This window comes from Panthera uncia, assembly GCF_023721935.1.
Source record: "Panthera uncia isolate 11264 chromosome A1 unlocalized genomic scaffold, Puncia_PCG_1.0 HiC_scaffold_16, whole genome shotgun sequence".
In the NCBI taxonomy this organism is placed as follows: Eukaryota; Metazoa; Chordata; class Mammalia; order Carnivora; family Felidae; genus Panthera; species Panthera uncia.
In genome coordinates, this window is record NW_026057576.1 from 69727249 (window position 1) to 69752321 (window position 25073).

Consider the following 25073-nt stretch of genomic DNA (forward strand, 5'->3'; position numbering starts at 1 on the left):
ATAAAGGTGAAAGAGTTTCAGAGATTTCGTCTTCTAGGTCTAGAGCAGCCGCGTTGTTTTTTTTTTTTTTTTTTTCAAACTGTGTCACTGCATTCATAGCTCGTCCCACTTCTTTTGATCTTCATTGGACCAGATCTTAACTCTAAAAACTTCTTATTCATAACTTCTGACTGTCTTCATGAATTTTTTATTCCACCACCAATTTTGTTTGAAATGTTGACATGTGAACAAACCTAAGATAGAAAACAGTGGCTGCTCTGAAGGCTGTATTCCAGCTACAGAACTTGAGAAGGGTCTGTCTTCGGTCACTGCTTTCCCTCCACACAGGCTCCTGCTTCATTCCACGCCTGGGGACCAGGCCTCCCCACCAGGTGTGTGAGGGCATTCTCCTGGGTAGTTAGGGATTGCCTGGCATCCTTGCCTACTGAGTGTTTTCTTCTAACATTCCCAGCTACTTCAGACTTTTAAGAGTAAAGCTTTTTTCCCCTTTCACCACAACCCTGTTGTTCACTGTTATTGTTAAAGTGTCAGCTCGTCTCTCACAAATGGCAGCGTGTTCTGTTCTTTGTTCAATATCCTCATGACAGATCTGACTGTCCTCAAAATGAGACCTCTTGTCTCCAAGAATTTGGCCTCTATAAAAAGCAGGATTCGTTGTACTTCAAATGTTGAAATCTGTTTTAGCATTGTTATTTATCTATGTTTTTGCAATGTGGCTCTGTTTAGAAATTTGGCTTTAAATTACATGAGGGTTGAGAAGAAGGGTAAGGACTTCTAGGATAATAACAAAGAGCCACGAAGTCCAACAACCTCTGGAATATAACTGCCAATAAGTTAAACTAGTACAATAGAAACTCTGATATTTGAAGGTTTAAGTGACCCCATTGACATGTGATACATATTTATTAGCAATCTTAATTTTCTTTTCCTTTAAAATGATGATCTCAAAGGCAGAGTACTAAGGACAACAGCATTTTGTTGTTTAGAGTCTGTTACATAGTCAGTGATCAATAAATGTATGTTTAATTGGATGTAGCATTGAATGCAAAATTTGGATTCAGTGATCCCTAAGATCTCATTCCACTTTGACCTATGATTTTATGATTCGTTCCATGATGAACCAGGTTAATAGGTGGTGAAAAGCTTCCAGATATGTGGATTGTCCAATTCTTCCAACTCAAATGATAGATATCTGCCCACACACCTCACAGACTATTGAGAAAACACACTAGTCTTCACTGAAGGACAGTTTCCTTATTGTATGGTTTATATTAATATCAGATGCCAAAAACGAAAGAGCATGGAATTTCATTCATTAGTATTATCTTTGATTTACTTAAAAAAAGTACAATTCCACTTCCTTTAAAATCTTTCATGCATTTTTTGCAGCAATTATAGAAATCCACAGTGTTCTGCATCTGTAATAATGAATATCTGAATGCTGATTAGGAGTTAAGGAAAGCTCAACTCTGTTGCTTTCCTTTCTATTCCTACTTGTTTACATATGTGGACTCAAATGAATAAAAATAACAATAGCTCATTTTTATGTAGCATTTTAAGATATATTATGTACTTCTTGATAAATGTGGATAATGTATTATTATCTTCTTTAAAAATGAAGAAACTAGGGTCGCCTCGGCAGCTCCATTGGTTAAGAGTCCAGTTTTGGCTCAGGTTATGATCTCACACACGGTTCATGAGTTTGAGCCTTGCAGTGCAGAGCCTGCCTAGAATTTTCTCTTTGCCTTTCCTCTGCTCATGCGCAGTCTCTCAAAATAAATAAATAAACTTCAAAAAAATATGAAGAAGCTAAATCTCAGAGAAGTTGACATTTGACCAGCCCTACTCTATAGATAGCAGGACCAGGATTTAGATCCACTTATTTGATTGATAACGTAGGCCATTTTTTGTTTGTTTGTTTTTTTGCTTTACCACGCCACTGCTCATCACAATTCTTTACAGGCCCTGTGACCATGTGTAAAGAACTTTAATATCTTTCCTGACCTCTTTTGTGTATATTACATTGATCTTCGGGGAATGTGAACTCCACAGACGTTACTTGTTTTAGACTAAGCGTCTCTAGGCTAAGCATGTCGTGTGTAGAAAAATGGTAATGAAAATAAAGTGTGGGGGCCTCTACAAGATAAGACCTGTTTCAAAAGCAAATTGTTTTCAATTTCCTATGGCTCTCCTCCACATGAATTAATTACCAAATCCATCACATACTCCATTTAGGCCCCAGCAGACCAATGCAATCGCAAGCACCTGGATTTTGATGGATTCAAGTTTATAGCCCTACGAACCCATCTATCTTATAGGGAATTGTTGCTTTTCTTTACTCCTCATGATCAATCAATGTAAACCAGGTATTAAAGAACTTGAGAAAAATGTGCCTTTGCTTTAATGTTTAATATGGTGTTAACGAAGATCCTGGCTATTTGTGATATTCACTGTTGAAAAGAAAACATTCATTTCTGACTTCTGACTTCATTGTCTATTTTTTCGTATTTTTTATACTCTCATTGTGAAGGTCACGGACAGTGTAATTGTGGAAGATGTGACTGCAAAGTAGGCTGGTTTGGGAAAAAGTGTGAGCACCCACGTTCCTGCCCACTGTCAGCAGAGGAGAGCATCAGAAGGTGCCAAGGAAGCTCGGATCTACCTTGCTCTGGAAGGGGTAAGTGAGGGCTCTCAGGCCTGTTACCACCTCCTATGAGTCAAATGCACTCAATTCATATATATCTTATTTAACAGATAGCTGAGATCCCTGAATATGGAAAGGTTAGTCTTTTCAGAACTAATAATACATCCAGTTTGCATGACTGAAAGTACATGGAGAAATATAATATCTCTCTTTTTCCCTCTCTATTGTATGCGTGCAGGTGCACACACATGCCCACACCTACGTGCTCTTACATGATCAGTTTAGCTTTGAGGTCTGTTCAATTTCAGTTCAGTTTAGTTCAATGCTACATTAAAAACAACAACAACAACAACAATAACAAAAAAACAGTTTTTCCCAGGAAACAAAATAAGCAAAACAGAAAAGTAACCTACTGAAAGGAAGAGGAAGAAGATATTTGCAAATGATCTATCCATGAAGGGTTAGTATCCAAAGTATATAAAGAACTTGCACTCTCAACACCAAAAAAACCCCAAACAAATAATTTGACTTGAAAATGGCCAGAGTATCTGAACAGACATTTTTCCAAAAAGACATACAGATGGCCAACAGACACATGAAAAGATGTTCAACATCCCTCGTCATCAGGGGAATACAAATCAAAACCACAATGAGATATCATCTCACACCTAGCTGAATGGCTACAATAAAAAAGACAAGAAATAACAAGTCTAGGTGAGGATGTGGGAAAAAAAGGGAACCTTTGTGCACTGTTGATGGGAATGCAGATTGGTACAGCCACTGTGGAAAATAGAAATTTAATTAAAAATGTAAAAAATTAAAAATGAAATTATCATATGATACTGTATTTCCACTACTGTATATTTACCCAAAGGAAATGAAAACAGTGATTCAAAAAGATATATGCACCACTGTGTTTATTGTGGCATTATTTACAATAGCCAAGATATGGAAGCAACCTATCAATGGATGAATGGATAAAGAAATGGTATGTATGTATGTATGTATGTATGTATATATACATATAAAATGGAATTTTACTCAGCCATAAAAAAGAATGAGATCTTGCCATTTGCAACAACAGGGATGGACCTATAGGGTATTATACTAAATGAAATAGATAAAGAAATGGTATGTACATATGTATGTATGTATGTATGTATGTATGTATGTATATATATAATGGAATTTTACTCAGCCATAAAAAAGAATGAGATCTTGCCATTTGCAACAACAGGGATGGACCTATAGAGTATTATACTAAATGAAATAAGGCAGACAGATAAAGACAAATAGCATATGATTTCACTCATGTGGAATTTAAGAAACAAATGAGCAAATTAAAAAAGAGAGAGAGAGAAACAAAAATACCGACTCTTACAGAGAATAAACTGATGATTGCCAGAGGGGTGGGGTCAGGGATGAGCAAAATAGATAAACGAGAATAAGAGTACACTTCCTAAAAAAAAAGTTTGGACATTTGCTCAAAACTTTCTGAATGAGACATTTAATTGTCCACTGACATTTCTGAAACTCATTAACATTACATTGAGGAAGTTGTTGACTTTTGAGAAAGCATTGTGTAAATAGATGGCTGAATAAGCTGATGCTGTTTTAGAAGGCACGTAGCCTCAGGTGTGGTCTTGGTTCCAGATCGGTGCACACTGGAAGAGGAGAAAAGCATCTAGAGGAAAGCTGGTTCCATTATTTTCATTTATCAATATAAGAAATAACAATTTCACCTCTCACATGAACATGGCAAAGTTAATATGAAATATGCCTTTGGAGGAACTAATCATTGAGATTATTACAGATTTTGTTCATGAAAGAGGAAAATGAGAAATACTTTCTTTTACCTGAACGCTAGACCAGAAATTTCATTTTGTTTTGCAGTTTTGTTTTTGGAGAAATGAATTTTTTTTTATTGAGATATAATTCAAATACCATAAAATCCACTCTTTTAAAGCATAAAACTTAGTGGGTTTTAGTATATTTGTTTATTTATTTTAAGTTTGTTTATTTTGAGAGAGAGAGAGAGAGAGCCAGTAACCCTGAGCAGAAACCAAGGGTTGGCCGCTTAACCAACTGAGCCCCCCAGGTACCCCTGTTTTCAGTATATTTATAAAATTATGCAATCCTCACCACTACTTCATTCCAGGGCATTTTCATCACCACTAAAAGAAATCCCATCCTGTGCCTCCTCACCAGTCACTCCCCATTCTCCTTCCTGCTCAATCCCTAGAAACCACGGATCTACTTCCTGTCCCGAGGGATTTGCCTAATCTGGGTATTTCAAAATATGTGATCTGTTTGTCTTTGGTTTTCTTTGACTTAGTATAATGTTGTCAGGGTTTATCCATGTACATCATTTCTTTTGCTGGCTGGATAATATTCATTTGTGTGGATTTCCACGTTTATTTATCCATCCATCTCTTAGTGGACATTTGGGTCATTTCTACTTTTTGACCATCACGAATACTGTTCTATGAACATTCACAAATAAATTTTTGTGCGGGTATGTGTTTAAATTCCTCTTGGACATACAGGTCAAAGTGGAATCGCTGAGTCATATGGTAGCTCTGTTTAACTTTTTGAGGTACAGCTAAACTGTCTTTCAAGTGGTGACACCATTTTACATTTCTACCAGCAGTGCCTGAGGGTTGCAGTTTCCTTACATCCTTCCCATTCTTTGTAATCATTTGTCTTTTTGACTACTTAGAGTTTTCTTTATGTAGAAGACAAAGTCCTTAAGATTATTTGCTCTGTAGGTATTTTCCCATACTCTGATATGTATCCCTAATGGTTATAAGTAGAAGGTTAGGGCATGGGTAGAAGGAAATTTTCATTTCAGAGATTTTATTTCTGACTTGCCCCATTTTCACCAGTAACCCCAGAGGGGAACTACTGTTCTGTCTGCATTAATAAAATATCATCAGGGTGCCTGAGTGACTCAGTTGATTGAGCATCCAGACTCTTGATGTCAGCTTGGGTCATGATCTAACAGTTCATGGGTTCAAGCCCTACATTGGGCTCTGTGCTGACAGTGCAGAGCCTGCTTGGGATTCTCTCTCTTTCCCTCTCTCTCTGCCCTCCCCCACACTCTCTCTCTTTCTCACAAAACAGCAGCAACAACAACAACAACAACAACAACAACAAAACACTTTAAAATATTGTCATTAGAAAGCTTGAGTAAGCCTGTCATGCTTTTAAAGGAACAAAGATTAAAAATTAATGTCCCTCACACTACTGTCATCCATTCATTCATTGTTAAAAGTAACAAATTATATGATAGAAAAATAAGAAAAGCATATAAAGTATCTCTGAAACACAGAACATCACTCTCTACATATTACCAGTTGTTTCTCATTTGTCTCTAAATTTTTTAATGCAGTGTTAGTGCAAGAAAAGTCCTGTGGATTTTAATTATTGTGGATGTCAGTCTTCGATAACTCTGACAAACACGTATTTGTCTCTTACCTTCCTAGACAGTCACTAATGTATCAGTTACATATTTATAGCACATATTTAAAGTTTATCTTATTAAAAAGGAGTTGAATAAATGTATAGAATTATGATACTTTTTATTTCATTTAAGCTTTTTAGAGTACTTTAGAGATCAATAATAAGCTTCCCTAGTGTCCTTGCAGGGAAAGGAAGGTATTGATGAGTGGAGTGATTTCCCAGGGAACCATCACAAAATATGAGGATTCTGAGAATGAAGACCAAGGATTTAGGAGAGCCAGTCCAATGCTCAGACCAGTGATCAGAGACCCTTCTTTTCTCACAGCTGCATCTGCAAACTCATTGGCATTGGATGCTGTAAAGCAAATGGCCAATCTGAAAACTTTTAAAGGATTAGTTTTGCCATTTATGAATGACAACTGCAGCTGTGGTTACATGAGTGAAGAAAGCAATTACAGGGCCCAGCAGTTCTCAAGACGGAGAGCCTCAGCAGCTTGCTTGCTGAGGCCAAGGAAAAAAAAATTCTCCCAGCAGAATGTATTGATGCTCTTCAGTGTAGTCCACCTGAGGGGCTAGGTGAAGGCATTGTGCACCAGAAATTAAATTAGATCACTTGCTTCCGCTAGGGATGACTAAGTGTGATCATTACATCTTGAAAATAGGGGAATAATTTAGATAATCTCTTAAACTCTCTATTAATCCTGTTACTCCTTGATTGCTTTTTTTTTTAAAGTGTATTTATTTTTGAGAGAGACAGAGTGCAAGCGGGGGAGGGGCAGAGAGGGAGGGAAAGAGACAATCCCAAGCAGACTCCGCAGAGCCAGATGTGAGATCATGACCTGAGCTGAAATGAAGAGTCAGACACTCAACTGACTGAGCCACCCAGGCACCCTTATTACTCCTTGATTTCGATTCCTTATTGCCTATATATATCTTTGTTTAGAGGACTCTCATCTAGTCGATTTGAATACACAGTTACTCATCCTAATTTCTGCTCCCAGGGACTGGAGCTAGGAGATAACTTTCTCTAGTCTTATACCAGCGTTCTGCTCAAAAACTTGAAATGGCTTCTGATAGGCTACACATTACTTTTAAATTCTCCTGGGCCTAAGAATAAATTTTTATTTTTATTGAGTTTCTCCTGAGTAGGTGTCTGGCTTTGGCCAAAACGTGTGAGCAAAATTGATGTGTGTTGCTCCAGAGCAGAAGTTTGAGAGGCAGTGAGAGATTTGCCATCCCTCCTGTCCCCGTGTGGGGACTTGCAGTGTTTGAGATGGTGGCTGATTCGGGAGGCGGGGTCTCTGAATGAGGATTGAAGAGACCTCTGCTGACCCCTGAGGAACTGTACCACAAGTGCTGTCTTAAGCAGCTGAGATATTACGGTTTTTTGTTACTGCAACAGAACTCCTGACTCATACTCTTGCACATCCAAAATTTAGCGAATGAAGTTAAAACAAACAAGCAAACACAAAAAATCATGCTTAAACTCCAAGAGATCAGGAGAAAAAACAGTTGAGGTTTATAACCATATGCATATCTTATCACTATCAATAAATGTGTATATTTTACAAATGATGTATTTATGCTATTCTGTGAACAGCATTCATATGTACTTCTTCAACAGGGAAAATGGTAAGAACATTGAACGTATTGTCATTTGTTAATATCCCCCAAACACAGTGAAGTAGGATGTATAATTATTCTTCTTTTTACAGAAAAAGAAACTGGAAATTTGAATAGTTTGCCATCTTACATAGTAAGTGCCAGAGTTGCAAGTTTTTATACAAACTTTTATTACAAGCCGTCCAACTCCAGAACTGTTGTTTTAGATCGTGTATTCATTCTTTTAACATGCCAATTGGTTGAGCGATATGTAATGACTACATTTCCTTGTTGAAAACATTTTTATGCAAAATCGTTGATGTTGCTGCATCGTATTCCCTAGCATAGTTGTAGTATAGTATCTATAGCATAGTATGATAGGATAGTATATAGTGGTAATGTAGTATAGCATTTATACTATAGATTTATACTATAGATTCCTTAATATAGTTTAGTGTAGTATCTGTAGTATAGTATCTACAGTATAGATACCCTAGTATAGTTGTAGTATAATATCTATAATATAGTATCGTATAGTATAATCAATTCCCTAGTATAGTTGCAGTATAGTGGCTATAGCATATTATACTATGGTATCTACAGTATAGTATAGTATCGTATGTTATCTATAGATTCCCTAGTATGGTACAAGTATAGTATCTGCAGCATAGTAAAATATAATATAGTATAGATTCCCTTGTATAGTTGTAGTATAGTATCTATAGCATAGTAAGATATAGTATAGTACAGTATAGCATAGTATAGTATAGTATAGTATAGTATAGTATAGTATACTATCTATAGTATAGATTCCCTAGTTTAGTTGTAGTATAGTACCTATAGCATAGTATGGTATAGAATAGTATAGCAGTATAATATAGTATAGTGTAGTATTTATAGTATAGATTACCTAGTATAGTTCCCGAGTATAGTTGTAGTATAGTATCTATGGCATAGTAAGGTATGGTCTGGTATGGTATGGTCTGGTATGGTATGGTATGGTATAGTATCTATAGTATAGATTGCCTAGTATAGTTGTAGCAAACAAATCTAATCATTCCTCCTCTATTAGATAGTCTAAATCATCTCTTACTTTGTTCAAGTTCTAAATGCTGTAATTTACATTCTTGTAGCAGAAAATTTGCACAATTTTTTCTTAGATGTAGAATGTACATCTAAATGTATACCAATATAATAAATATTTTCAATAAAAAAATTACCCAAACAAATCATTTTCTCTAGAAAAAGTGGACTAGTATACCCTCCTACCAGGAACATAGCAAAGGTTCCCTTCACTCACCAATGGTGACAACTGCAATACTAAGTAAGCTGTTCTTGATACATTTTGCTCTTAGTTTTATGAGCTCACCATTTATCAAACTCCTTTCATTGACTTCTGTAATCATCAAACAAATTATGTATCTACAGACATTATTATTCAGAAGCTTGTGTTTGCTGTATTTGCCTTTTTGGATCATCATTTGTCCTTGTGTCTAAGTCATCTTTTTGTTTGGTCTGTTCTCACATGTTTTTACTTGTCCTCTCTGCCCTTTGGTTTTCTTTCATCAGACTTGTTCTAAGAGGTTTTGCGTATGTTTTAGTCCTTAAACACACATAAGCATTTACTCCCACAAGGGAAAGTGGGAAGTGGAGGAAGAATGATAAATTAAAGCTAATTATTTAATATTGTAGCTTTTAGAAAATAGAAACTATGTCCTCATTTTTATCAATTAGTACATTTTAATTAATGAATTAAGCAAGTTGGTTCAATTCCCTTAGCTAGAAACATACTTTCAAAGAATAATAGCATGCCAAATTCCCACCATCTGGAGATTTTTCAATTTGAGAGATAATTTATCTCTTTTACTGGCAAAAGACATCTTTAAATTTTCGTTTTATTTTATCAGAGAAGTTTCCCATTAGGCATGTATTTTTTTAACCTATGTGATTTTTACTCTGACTTTTTGACAACTGAAGCATAATTTTTCTCATTCATGTGCGCAGAGATGTTTTTTGGAACAGACAAGGAAAGTCCTCCAACGAACGTATTTTAAAGACTTTGCTTGGGAAGGTGGATCTTTGTATATTTTTACTAAATTATTTTGTAGCTTTATTGAAGTATAAATGATAAACCAAAAGATAGCACATATTTAATGTAAACAATTTATTGAGTTTGGACGTATGTATACACCCATGATGTCATCACCACAATCAAGGTCATAAATATATCTATGCCTCCAAATACAGTAAAACCTTGGTTTGTGAGCGTAATTCATTCTGGAAACATGCTTTTAATCCAAAACACTCATCTATCAAAGTGAATTCCAAGAACTATTGGCTCAGTTGTGATCATGTGATGTTGGGCATCACATACTACTGGTATTTGCAAGTCATCGCTCGTTGGTCAAGTTAAAATTTATGAGAAATGTTTGCTCATCTTGTGGAATACTCACCGATTAAATTGCTCACAATCCAAGATTATGTCCTTGTGTCCCTTTGTATTTGTGTATTTGTATTGTGTCTACATGCGTGTGTGTATGTGTGTGTGTGCGTGCATTCGGGATACTTAACATGAGAGAGATGTCTACAATAGTCAAACTTATAGGAGCAGAAAATAGAGTGGTTGTTGCCAGAGGGGGAAATGGGGACTTGTTTAATGGGTATAAAATTACAGCAACACAAGACGAGTAAGTTCTAGAGATTTGCTGTACTGCATAGTGCCTATAGCAAACAATACAGTATTATGGACTTACTAATTTGTTAAGAGAGTAGACCTCCAAACATTTAAATTAAGCACCACACCACCTATTGTGATTTTTGATTCTATTTTAAAAATTCTCAGTGGCGTAATTAAGTATCTTATTATAAGTTAGCTGCAGTGAGAAATGCCCGGTTTTCAAGAGACAAGGGAACCCAGTGTGTTCTTCCCGCAGTATTTCAAGACAGCATGCAGGATTCAGATTTACTCTGTTCTAAGTGTTTAGATGGATTGATCACTACATCATCTGGTGCTCGAGGAATAGTCATGGTAAATTATAGCATTTCAAACATAGTTGTTAAGGACCGCAGCCAAAGGAGAAGAAGAAATAACCCTGTAACATTAACGTCTTACTCTTCCTTATCCAGAAGGAAAGGAGCTGATTTTAGAGATGTACCAAAGGGGGAAAATATCAGTGAATTGGTAAATCGTGCCAGAAACAAGTCTGTATTTTGTCATATTAAATGATGACAAATCAGTCTGTGGATCCTCAGGCAGTCTTCCGTGGATCTCTGAGCACATTGTGCTGTCTACTATGGCTTTTAGTTCTATTGTCATGGAATGACCCATAATAGTAGGATGGTACCTAGGAGGAGAAAAGCATGTTTATTATTTGCTTTTTTTGTACTTAGGCACACTTACTGGAATGTCTGAAATTGTATATGCATCCTATATTTCACAAAACCTCAGGAATGTAAATGTTATTTATATGACTTTTTATAAGATAGTGCAGAGACAGAAAGTTTGGGATACAGAGAGAAGTAAAAATGATGCTTCCAGCATTCTTTCTCTGTGTTCCCATGAGGTGCCGGGACTTCTGTGTGTTGGGTCATTTTCTATCCTCAAGGAGGCCAAAGACGCAGGTGCCCAGAACTGGTGGCTTCCTGGAAGGCCCTGATTAAATCCAGTGTTAAATCTCTCATTTATATGAAAAAGCAGCGTTCACTAAAGGCATAATTTGCATATATTGAAGTGAATTGCTAAAAAGAATTTAAAAGAACCAAATTTCATAGAAATGACAATCTCATACAAGGTGATTGTTTAAGGACTCCTTTTTCCAGTGGGTAAATAATTATCCTTGTTCCTTATTCCCCCTTCTTTATTTTATCTTGCCTTTCTTCTTGCTATTTTTATATTCCACAGAACCTAGAGGAGAGGAAGAAATTCAGAAGTTGAAGTTAATAATTTTGAGTTTTTAAAAGATGGTAGAAGATATTTCAATGGAAAATTACATAGTATTTTTTTAATTACCTGAGATTTTTCTAATCTGTAGTCCAGAATACTGTATCACTTCCGAGATAGAGTGAATATTTTTTGTGTGTTCCAGTCAACGATCTTGTTTAAATGTTTTATCTATGGCAACAGAGCATATTGTGTCAAAGATAGGAATTGATCCAAATAAATAGACAATTTTTATTACATTTTGCATAATTTTTATGTGATAAATTGAAAACCAGTGAAATTCTTTGGCAAAGAAAACTTCCTCATAAGGCCTGCAACAAATATTGTCAAAATCTATTTGAAATGAAAATAGAAAATTGAACATGAATTCAATCCCAATTTCTTTAAGTGAGCTTAAAATGAAATGTGTGACAACTATGACTATTTTGTTACTACAATTATTTATTTGTTTCTATTAAAACACTAAACACATAGTGAAAGAGGTAGTGTGGTGCTCTAGCAATTATTTACTTAATTTTATTCAATATAAAAACGCAAACCAGATAGTTTTAATAAGAAACAATCTGGTCTGGCTATCAGCCATAATCTTCACGGAACCATATACTCTACAGATTTTCTTTTTAAATGTTTTTTTTAATGTGTATTTTTGAGAGAGAAAGAGAGAGAGAGACAGAGCATGAGCGGGGGAGGGGCAGAGAGTGAGAGAGACAAAGAATCTGCAACAGGCTCAAGGCTCTAAGCTGTCAGCACAGAGTCCGACGTGGGGCTCGAACTCACGAACTGCGATATCATGACCTGAGCCGAAGTCGGATGCTTAGCCGAGTGAGCCACCCAGGTGCCCCTAGATTTTCTTTTTAATAGAAAGCCAATGAGCCAGAATTTCATCATTTTGTCTAGGCTTTAAGATCATATAGCTGATCAGAACCCTGTGATTTTCCTCTTGGACACATAAGATATTATTAAAAATTGATAGGACTGGCCCTTGTGCAATATTTGCATAATGGATGTATTCAATATATAATCATATGATAGCACATAGCTAACCCATACATCCTACTTTCATTAGTGATGTTGTTTATAAGATTTAATCAACCTGATTTTTACTGACCACCCTACATTGTATTTCTATGCTAACCCAGAGGTCAGGAAACTAGGACCAGGAGGCCTGCATTCTGTGTTTACAGATAAAGTTTTATTAGAACACAGACAAGCTCATTTGTATGCATATGGCTGCTTTCTTGTTATAATGGCAGAGTTAAATAGCTGCCACAGAGAACGTATGGCACACATAGCCTAAAATGTTCACTATTTAGCCCTTTGTAGAAAAAGTTTGCTGCTCCCTACACCAAGTATTTGTGGTAAATGTGACAAAATGTGGTGGGAAAGGGGATTGAGTACCTTGAGAGTAAGAGGAGGAAGATACTCTTTTCTAAATAAATTTGGGTGCAGATATGGTTCATGAAGTGAGTGAAGCTGGAATTGAGTCTGTAGGGATGAGTAGCCTTAGACAGATAATGATTTTGAAAAAAGTGTGTCCCAGGTAGAGGGAACCACATGAAGAGAAACACTGAAACACTGAGTTAACCAGAGAGTAAATTTTGCAGGGAACAAGAAGAAAATTCACTTTTGATGATAAATAAAGAAAAAGAAAATAGTGGGTGACAGCCTAGGGGCAACTGTCATCCTCCCTCCCCCACTTCTCCCCATGTTGTGATAGGTTTGAGACAGAAAAATCAACTTCTTTGCAGAGCTCTTGTTCTCATAATTTTCTTAGGAGGTTAATTGTTAGTAAGAAAGACACACATTGTAAACACAGATTGTAAATATGCTAAAATGATGTCATAGAAATGCCAGGTTAACCTTGCTTAGTGCCCACTCCACCGTGTCATTGCTGAAATGCCAAGTTTAACATAACTACAGTTACCAAGATTCGGATCTTTCCGTGAATGAGACAAATATGTTAGTGTCTCTCATGTATCTTTCTCTCTCCTTCCTGCCTCTCAAATCAGGTTTACTTATTTACTGACAGAATAGGAAAACACAAGCACAAATCAAAAGTGGATGTTTTATTAAAAGTCATTCATGATAGCAAAGTAGTAACATGACAGGATTTTAGCAACCAGATTAGTATCTTGAGGGACACATTACCTGTACTGGATATTTATACACATACCCATGTGTTTTATTTTTAAAATATTTTTTTCTTGAGTTTTTATTTAAATTCCAGTTAGTTAACATACAGTGTAATATTAGTTTCAGGTGTAGAGCTTAGTGATTCCACACTTGCATGCAACACCCAGTGCTTATCACGACAAGTTCACTCCTTAATCCCCATCACATATTCCACCTATCTTCCCTTCCTCTCCCCTCTGACAACCATCGGTGTGTTCTCTACAGTTCTCTCTGAGTCTGTTGTCTCTCGGCATCTTTGTTTTTTCCCCCATGCTTGTTTATTTTGTTTCTTAAATTCCACGTATGAGTGAAATCATATGGTATTTGTCTTTCTCTGACTGACTTATTTTGCTTAGCATAATACCTTCTAGTTCCATCCACGTTGTTGCAAATGGTGATATATCATTCTTTTTTATGGCTAAGTAATATTCCATTGGAGATAGCTATATATAGGAGATATCTATCTATCTATCTATCTATCTATCTATCTATCTAGATATATCACATCTTCTTTATCCATTCGTCACACCCATGTGTTTTAAATGGCAAAGGGTCATCATGTCATGAAGCAAGATAGTAGGTTATTGGTATGGAGGTAGGTGACTCTAAGTGTGGGCCCTACCACCAGCTAGGTATCTGAGCTAGCAAGTCACAGGCTAAAGTGGCAGCAAAACCCTGATGGTGACTGTGGACTTAACTTCTTTAGGCTACTTTCCCTCTCCTTTCTTTTCTGTCCACAGGAAGTGAACTTGACTGTCTTCTGACTCATTTGGATGCTTAAATTTTCTGTCTGTTCTCATGGGCTCCATGCCTTTATTTTCTGAATCACCTTCACAACAGACTCTGGTTTTGCTAGCTAACTGGATAGACAGAGCTGACTATTCCTCACGAGAATCAGGTGACTAGCCAAGTATTCTTCTAGGCTCTGCTTTCTGCAGAGTGACTGTTTGGGGTACGAAGTAATGTATTCTTCACTTATGGCATCCTTTCATTTGGAATATAACAGTTAAGATGGATGAGATATTGGTTCTCCATAAATATTTTTTTCTCATGTGATGCCTTTTATTTGGATAAAGGAGTAAAGGCGGGATTCTTTGGCTTCTTATTTAAGTTTCTAAATAATTCTGGCCTCTATGCTGCTGAAAATATCCATGCCATGTGGATGCTTGTAAATAGTACCAAATGGTCTGGCATAGTACAGTTGTGAGCCATTTAAGGTTTGAATGGTCTCAAGGATGAAATAGCAAATATTTGAGGTCATATGTAAAGTGCTTTATAAGGACATTAAATTCTTTGCTAGGATGTCTTTCTCTGGATTTCTTCCTAAGGCCCTATATTGTACAATAGTTAACCGAAGGAGTTTAAAAGAAATATGAGTCATATATATACATATATATGTATATATGTTATATATATATAACATATATATATGTTATATATATGTTATATGTATATATAACAGACTCTTAACTTAAAAAATGCAAGCAGATATGAAGTATATGGTGACTGGAAAGTCTCTTATACTGCTTCATTTGATTAATTTGCCAGAAGTCTGGGTATGATTAATGTTACTATTCAATTATAGTCACAGTGGTGAGACAGACTTGCATAACTTTATGCTCTTGAGTGTAGTTTAATTATGAAAGAGTCAGTAGCAAAATCCAAGTGGCATAATTCATGTTTGAGTCTAGATGCACTCTTCTGGATGCTCCTACTACATAAAGAGAAAAATCCAGAGGGATCGCTGGGAAATGAGATCTTAGTTTTGCTGGGAAGCCTGAGGTCTTGTGACTACACAAGGGTGGGAAGAGGGTTGCTACAAGCTGACATTGTTCAACCCTGTTCCCAAACGTTACTAGGAACAGGCATCAGTTTCTACTTGTTTGGGTAGAGAGGCTCACACACACTGCCACCGTTGTGCTTCCTCTCTGTATCTATAGCCTTTTGCAGCTGGCCACCTTCCTTGTGAGGACATGTGCCTCTGTAGGGGCAACAATTAGGGAGATGGCCGTATGGCTCATGACACCTTCACAGTGAAGATGTGTTCGTGCCATTTGTTGTTTGTGTGCCCCTGGAACATTTTTTTTATAGCTTTATGGACGCTCAGTTATGTTAGCTATAAAATTAGTATTGTAACTTCTCTGTTTCCTCTAAAATGTTGTTGTGAGGAGCAATTAAGATAGTGCATATGAGATTGTTTTGTTAACTTTAATATGCTATTGTAAGGGATTACAAGGGTTTATCTAGACATAGTAGATGAACTCAAGGACACAGAATTTAATAGAGAAAACAAGATCAATATTTACTCACTCATTCATTCATTAATTCATTCACGCATTCAACATATACTTATTGGCATCCTGTTATGTGCCTAGAACCAGTCTAGGTGCTGAGGAAAGAATAATAAATAAGACAATTAATGTCAGGGCCCTCAGCATTTCCAGTGAGTTTGGCTGGAGAAGTTAAATAAGAAAACAATTTCCATTAGAGCCAGAAGAAGGAAGTCAAGATAATACATTGAGTATCTGATGTAGAGTTTGGGATAAGGTGGTCAGGGAACTTCTCTGAGGGGGTCCTGTGTGGCCAGATCTGAGTATTGAAAGGGAGCCAAATGAGAACAGAGGGAAGGTGGCCGGAAAACAGGAAAACAATGGTTTATACAACATTTCAGACGCAGATGATGGTCGCCTGGAAGAGATCCAAGTCAGGTGGGCTTTGTCCTTAAAGAATCCACAGAAGAGACTGAGAGCTTGTTGAAGAAGAATTTTTAAAATGCCACTGCGAGCTCCTACCTAATTTAATTTGTTCGTGATGTACCCCGGACATCAGGGATTTTAAAAGCTCCCTGGTGATTCTACTATGCAGTCACATTAAGAATCGCAGTTCTGCAGAGTGTATAATGGACAGTCCTGCAGCAAAGGATGGGCTCTTTTGCTTTTGCCCTACTTCCCACAGAGCAAACAGGGCTTCAGGGAGTGCTAGGAATTGCAGAAAAATTACTGTCATGTGGGGTCTTTTCCTGATTTCTGTTGAATAGGTGGGAAGGCAATGAGGCAGAGGTAGAGGGGTATGCTCTCGGAGAAGGGGGGGAAATACTGGAAATCACCTCAGGAGGCACAGAAAGATGAAAGAATATGGTATGTTTGTTCAAGGACTTGCTCCATCCCAGATTTTGTATATCTGCATTTTTAAATAGATCTCCAGTGTAATTTTGAAGCACTTGGGTATGAATGCTGGGTTATATCTTTTTCACAAAAATGTCCTTCCGTGGTCCTCAATTACTCAGAACCCTTAGAGCTGCTTTCAAACTTCATAGATTGTTTTCTGAGAACTAATCTGTGGTGCTTCCCTGACCTGAATAATTTGTATTGTGATGAAGGATTTTTGCAATTCTCTATCAAGGGATTCTTAAGCTAGGATTCATGCAACTCTGGAGGTTTATGGCTGAGTATCAGGGCAATACGAACCTCTTAAAATAACACAAATATGTTGTGTGTACCTTTTTATATTTTTATGAAGAGAGGGTCCACGGTTTCTTTTACCAGATTCTAGACGGACTGCCTACTGTCAGTTAAGGGTGGCAGTGACTTAGAAACCACTGTGTACAACCAAACAAACCCTTTTAGAGAGAGATCACAGATTATTGAGGAACATATTTTGAGCTGGCTGTGCCTTAGCTATACACTTATAGCTTAATAATTAAATCAGTAAATTATATTTCTAGCAATCAAATATAGAAATGCTTTGTGGTATCTAGTTGTATATGGAACTTATGATTTGGCTTATTTAAAAAATGTGTTCATAAGATTTAAATTTGGAATAAAAAGTGGACCAAACCCAAAACCATTTTATTCTACGTCATGAGAATTTATCCACTGAAGCTTCTCATTAGGATAACTGGGAACACAGCCAGAAGTTCAAGCAGAGAAAAAAAACTTCCATTGCTGTTTTTCTCTCAGAACAGAATGTCATTGCTTCGATAATGCTTTAGATTTTAATCTCTAGCCATGAGAGATGCCCATTCTGATTAGTAAATGTTTTAAGTATTGGATGCTTATAAGAGTACAACCTGGCATTCTAGGAATAACAGGAGTATGTGAATAAGAACAGAAGGAAATTTAATTTATATGCTAATCAGTTTCATTAGGAATTGTTTTATGGAGACCCATCTCATTATGTAAAAATAAAGTCTTTTATTAACAAATATAAAAATTTAATAAAGAAATATAATTGGTGTTTTCCTACATGACTCCAAAGGAAGACTTAATGAGTCTATAAACTTATTTCCAGTTAACATTCAGCCATATTATTATTGCTTTAACTTCGGCTAGTTAATGTGTATGAATGTCTGTGAATCTTGGGAACGTGCGGGATAGAGCTAAATTATCAGAGAAAATTCCAAGCAGTGTGACAGAGCATATAACCTGAGGAAAGAGTGGAGCAGACAGATGGATAGGTCATAAAACAGCAAGAACCATTGGTTGTTAATATTGAATGATCCAGGGCTTACTTCCTGGGCTTACAACTATTCATCTTATATCCATTCATATATTCATTTATTCATTCAATGCACTTAATTACAGTGGCAATATAAAATGACAAGGAAGGTTTCCCTAATATTTACCTTGATGACGTAATTTGGGTAGCTGTCATTTTACTTCTGATGTTGCTTTTAGCTTCTGGTTGAATCCGAAGGCTTTATTTTTATGTTATAAACTGGCTACACTAGGGAAAAGATGTTTAATGAGAATATTTGCTGTTCGTTTAATGTAAGCGATAAATGTGGAAGGTGTTCAAGAAACTGTAGCTGATACCGTAGATCAAAGATTGTCAGTAACACAAAGGTGTGTAGCATTGTTGCCTCCAGATTAAGTGCCAGTTTTAAATATCTTAAGAGTTGTTTGGGATTTGCATCCTAAAAGAAGTCTAGATTTTCTGATTATGTTTTTAATTCCTTTGTCATTAATTACAGCGCTGAACATATAACAAAATTACACAGCATCTATTTTGACTAAGAGTCTTTTGGGTACAAAGGACAGAATCTTAATTCCGTCAGAAACAAACAAATGAGTTATGTGCTCACATAACCAAGAAGGACAGGGATAAAGATGACCCTCAGGATGGATGTAAATGGGACTCAGACAACCTCACATCGGCCTCTCTTTCTCTCTCTTTCTGCCCCCTCACCCACCAGTCCACACATTTCTGCTTCTGCCAGGTGTTTGGTTTTAATCTTGCCTACTGCAGATAGATTTTCTCTGTGTAGGAGGACATGGATTTTTAACCTCACCTAAGGTTGTGTTTTGACTGTGGCCTGATCAAGGAAGATGAGAGGCTCTTCCCTGGAAATCCAAGGGATGGGGAAAAAATCTCAGGGAAAAACTCCGATTGGTTTAAGTTGGAACCACAATCAATTGTGAACCGATACCCATGTCCAAACAGAAGGATGATGGAATATTAAACTTGGCCCTCCTTGGAGCAAATCTGAGGTGGTGATATGGAAGATTTTAAGACTTCAAAGAGCCCTTCTGAGCAGACAAAAATAATTTTTATTGGCTACAACTGCATCTGAGATTGCTATTGGCCTTGAGAATCTGTGATTACATGTAGAAACTTCTTGGTGTAGCAAGGATGATATATAGCATGTTTTCAGATTTTAAAGGACAGCACCACATTACGAGGCAATTCATTAATGGTTGTGGTACACGGAAGAAGGGTCCACAGAGACATTCATGTCCTGGTCTGTGGGACCTGTGAATATGTTATATTACACGGCTGAGGAAGAAAGCTGCATTTGGAACTAAGATTGCTAATCTGGAGATTGTAGTGGATTATCTGGGTGGGCCCAGGATAATAACAAGGGTCCGTACACGTGGCAAAGCAGACAGAAAAAGACTCAGAGTCAGAGTGATTCAACCTGAGAAGGACCTAACCTTCTATTGCTGACTTGGAAGATAGGAGAATGGGGCCAAGAGCCAGGGACTGTGGTCAGCCTCTAGGAGTGAAAACACAGGGGAATATTTGCCCCTAAAGCCTTCAGAAGGAATGCAATTCCTTGATTTCAGCTTAGTGAAATCCATTTAGACTTCCAATCTCCAGAGCTATCAGATAATAACTTGGTGTCATTTTGAGCCACAAAGTTTGTGGTAATTTGTTATAGCAGCAGTGGAAATAATACAGTGATCTGTGGAAATATTCTTTGCTATAGTTAATAGAATATACATCAGAATCTTTTCTGAGTGAATGTATTCCTGTGAATTGTTTTAAACTTTTTATAGACAATCCGAGAAAGAATAATATTAAAAATATTATTTCTTTTACTGCTAGTACTTCATCTGTCAGCATAAACATAAAAAGATTAGCTAAGATATAATTTCCTTGTTGAATTTTCTCTTGCATTATTTTAAAATAATGGAAATTAGTTTTAAAGTAATGGAAATTAGTTTTAAAATAATGGAAATTAAATACAACTTTTCTGCACTTGATGAGAGCTTACAGATTACTCCTTGTTGTAATATAATGTGGATACATTGTTCTAATTGCTGTATACTGTGTTAAGGTATTTTGAGCAAGCATAATATACATCTTTATTCCCTTATTTAATCCATTATTCTACTTAAATGGCCCATGAACACAATTATAAGATTTTAATATTATGGCCTGAAATTTTTTTCTATTTCTGCATTGTAATTCAACATTGTAATTCTGGATGTACATCATTATCCAGAATAAATAAGTAGATCCAAGTTTTGCAGGGCCTAAATTTTGGGAGCCTTTCATAATAAAATGAATGCAAACTTACAAGTACAAAATTAGTTAAGGTGAGTATTTATTTAGGATGAAAAGGAAATCAATATACACTTTTTTTTAAGAGAGAGAGAGAGAGAGAGAGAGCGTCTGTTTGCTCATGCAGGAGAGTAAGGGGGGGTGGAGGGAGAGGGAGAGGGAGAATCTTAAACAGTGTCCACACCCAGTACAGAGACCATCACAGGGCTCGATCTCACAATAGTGAGATCATGTGTCCAATGCTTAACCTACTGAGCCACCCAGGTGCCCTCAACATACATTTTTAAAAGCAGATAAATACCACAAACATTATGAAATCCAGAATATTATGTAATTAGAATTTTATGTGTCTGTTGTAAATGGCTCTGTGTATTTCAAAACCTGTTTCTTTTCAACTTCCCAAGTGTGGGTTGGGCTTCATAGAAAACATTCAATATTATGACTTGGTTTCCGGTCTCACATTGTCATGAACCAGTATTTACTTCAGGAGTATTCCTAGAAGCCATTCCTATATGGCCAAAAAGCCATAAAAGTGGCTATACCCCACTAATCCAAAAGTAAACGTATCCTCAATTCAACTTCTGTCTGGCCAGATCCCCAAGATGCCCAGAGTTATTCCAGTGTCACTTGACATGAGCAGAAGTATGGCTAAGTGGAGGTTGGAACAGAGAGTGTAGTCTTCATTAAGTTAAAATTTCTTATTTTGGGAAATTTTCCAAAATATCTATCACCTATTGCCAGGGTGCTCGCTAGCACTGTGGAAGGGACCCCCACAAATAAAAAAAATTGTGGATTAATTGCCACTCAACTCCATGGCCAACGTGCCTCTGACTCTTGATGGTCGACACTGAAGAACTGTACTTGGGGTTGTAGCCAACGTAGAAAACAAACAGTGAGTTTCTACATCCTCTCATTGATTTTGTGTGCTTTCCTCTCCAAAAGAATAAGCAGATCATTTGCTAAGGTGGCACACTGGCTGTGGCTTCAGCCTTTCTCCAGATCACTATCAAGGCAAAGTCTGTTGTAACTATTTATGATGCTCCCCCCAAGGATGCTTGGCACTTTGTGGCCTGGCAGCTGTCCGTTTCATGATGTTGATACGAACATTCTTCTGAACTATCAGCAGGGAAGTATCTGCTTAGATAGACAGTTCTGTGTATGTGAGTGCCTCCAGCCCAGGCAACTTTCCATTCCCTGGGCATGTGTGGAATTAGAAGTATTTGTCACATTATCAGCTTCCAAATACATTTAAAACAACAACAACAACAACAACAAAAAAAAAACAAAAAAAACCCCTGGAAGTGGATAGCCTGGGGCCTCAGTGTTTCTATTTCTGTTTGTCATCCAGAATACGTCACTTCTCACCTGAACCCCTTGCAGACTTCAAATGCAAAATGTAATAATTCAATCATGACCTTGAGTCCTAGTTTCATACTCCATAAAGAACTAGATTTTGTGTGATAGAAATTCAGAGGCAGAGCCCTCCTGACTATTTTTTCCTCACTTAAAAAGAGATAAGGAAGCCAATCCACCCCAGATTGATGCTAAGCCTAAAATGAGCTTTGCATACTCATTGAAAAGTGTTCCCACACTGTACAGTCTTTATTCCATCCTTTTAAATGCACTTGTCCATCTCTTCACAAGACTTTGGAGACGGGGGATTTTCAGAGTCTTAATGATGATATGAAGATGAACAAAAAGAAAGCTTTCTCAGAACTTTTTTTACCCTCTGCGACATCTCTCCGGGAAAAAGCAGACCTTTAGTTTAGTCAAAAGGGAATAAGACTGTTGGCAATGACAAATTAAGGTTTCAGGGGATAATTGAAACAAGGAAGTGGGAAAGTTTGGTGGACTATCCCTAAAGCTAGAATCAGACAAGGAAATAAAGCAGAGACAGCACAGATTTAAGTGAAGATGTGTGCTCTCAGGTCAAGCACCTACACCAGTTGGGAGCAAAGAGATAGAACAAAAAGAAATGAGAGGAAATGCTTTAATAGATTGAAGACAGTGGTGTGTATATATATACGCAGGGCTTTTGCAAGCTGAGGATATGCTTTTTATTTCTTTTGCCGGCACAGAGCCCAGGAATGTACTAGAGGCTTATGTGTTGAGTGAATTAACCTTTCCCCATATGAGAAAATCTGTATGATTAAGCTTTGGTTCTTATGCAGTGCTTCTAACACTAGATTGGAGATTTAGTGGGTGATAGTAGTTAACATTTAATAAATATTTTCTATGTGTGAGGTACTGTGCTAAGTGATATATCTCATTTAATATTCTCATGACCTCGTGTGTAACGGTGGTATCATGATTATCCCTACACCGCTAAACAGCATCTGTCTCTCTTTCTCTGTCTATATAAATTCTCTTGTTTCTGTTTGCATGGATGCTATTCTAGTCCAAGTTCTTGGGTGTATCCTCTCTGCCGAGGACATCCACCGACACATTGTAAGCTAGGGTAAATCAAACCTCACATGTAAATGTAGTTACATTTTTCGTGTCACATCTACACCTGTGTACACATTCATTTCTGCATTTACACTACTGTAATATAACTTTTTGTTTATGTTCTCTTCTGTTGTTGGCTCCAGGAGTAGTGGTGTTTTTCTTTGTATTTCTAGAATCTAGCATCAATCAAGTACCTGACTGAGCATAAAGAGCAGTGATTAAGTGTGCAGTACATGACTAAATGAGTGCCCCAGATGAATCCACTGTTTCTTCTTCTAAGTAAATGATCATGTGCAACCAATTAAAGAACTGATTCTTATCATGGTTCCTAGGTACCTATAGACCTAGGAGGGGAAAACCTTTATTTCAGTGGATAGAGAACCTCCTTCCCGTGGGTCTAGTTCTGAATTCTGTCACAGTGATCTGGAAGGGAAAAGGAAAACTGAGTCCAGAATGAGGTTGGGGTGTGTGTATATGTGTGTGTATTTTCCTGTACTGGTGATCAGCTGGTGATCATATGGGAATCAGTGATAATATGGGAATTTTCTACTATTTATGCTTTTTATTCTCTAATTGGGAGATTATATTTTTACAGAGAGATGAACAAAATTTTAATTCATTAATAATATGTAATTTCCATAAATCACCGACATTTGATAACATTAATGAAGATGGGATTTTATTCTCCATTTAAATTGTGCGTTTTAATATTTTCTGTTAAAAATAATTCACCACAAATTTGAAGAAAACTTTAAATATGAAAACAGTAATGCAACCTATTATTTATTACTTTAGCTTGATCCTGTGATAGAGTGATCCAATATTTAGTATATGATCAGCAACCTGTAAGAAATTTTTAGGGGTTACATCTTCTGTTTTTCTAGGGAGATAACTTTTCTCTATAAGGCAAAATGTTTGTTAAATGAATCAAGTCTCATATTTTCTTATTCTGAAATGATTTTCTTATTTCAATGCAAATCCCTAATATGTAATTCTTTTTTATTTCTCATTCCACATAGAGAAACACTATGTCATTATCTTAAGAAGAGGCATATAAATACATTTAGTTACTCCTACGTGGATGGTTCTGTATAAATTCCTGACAAAATTATAAAACCCAGGTCTCCAGCTGACTTTCATCTGAGGACAGATAATGAAGTTCATCCATGAGTCACCCTAGTTCCAAAGATGTAAAGAAATCTCTTGCAATCACATGTAACCTTCATATAGTATGGACTTAAGGGGAAATGCAAGATTTAAAAATGGACAGTTAACAGAAGAACCTTCTCTTTCACCTTGGATGAGATCATCAGGGCAGTCTGGCTAATAGTCTTTTGATAGAGCATTTTAAAAGAATGAAATAGTGTTTTCTGAATATACACTTTAGCCTTTTGAGCCTGCTTTAAATCTCATTTCAAAATACCCCATAAGATAAAGGAACAAATTTATAACTATTCCATTAGACTGGTTAAACATGCCCCTCTGCCGTCTGTTTAGAAGAGCAATGTATACAGGCCCTTGCTTTCGTTCAGAGTAGTGATTTGTGCAGGGTGTCCTGGGACCCCAGGGTTCTTAGGTCACTTTGGAGAGAGAAAAATCTGGGTCTGTTGCACTTTGCTCACTGCTACCCCTTGCTTCTGCCAGACGGATTTCACTTTAAAAAAAAAATTTTAACGTTTATTTATTATTGAGAGACTGAGACACACAGAGTGTGAGCAGGGGAGGGTAGAGAGAGAGGGGGAGACACAGAATCTGAAGCAGGCTCCAGGCTCTGAGCTGTCAGCACAGAGCCTGACGCGGGGCTCGAACTCACAGACCACGAGATCATGACCTGAGCCGAAGTCGGACGCTCAACCGACTGAGCCACCCGGGCGCCCCCACGTTTCACTTATTTATGTTTTATTTAGCAAGGATCTTTTCATGATTTCATTTGGAATACAATGTTTCTGCTGGTTGCTTGTTGTTATTGTGGTTCAAATGTGAAAACCTTTGCTTTCGTGAAAAGCAAGCACCATTGCT

General features: G+C 36.9%; 1 protein-coding gene across 1 annotated transcript in view; it reads left to right on the forward strand.

Moving 5' to 3' along the window:
• Positions 1-25073, forward strand: part of ITGBL1 (integrin subunit beta like 1) — a 209719-nt gene that overhangs the window by 105008 nt on the left and 79638 nt on the right. Inside the window, exon 7 of the mRNA XM_049647174.1 lies at positions 2531-2677. Coding sequence (XP_049503131.1) covers positions 2531-2677 — 147 coding nt within the window. The remainder of the gene's footprint in view (positions 1-2530; positions 2678-25073) is intronic.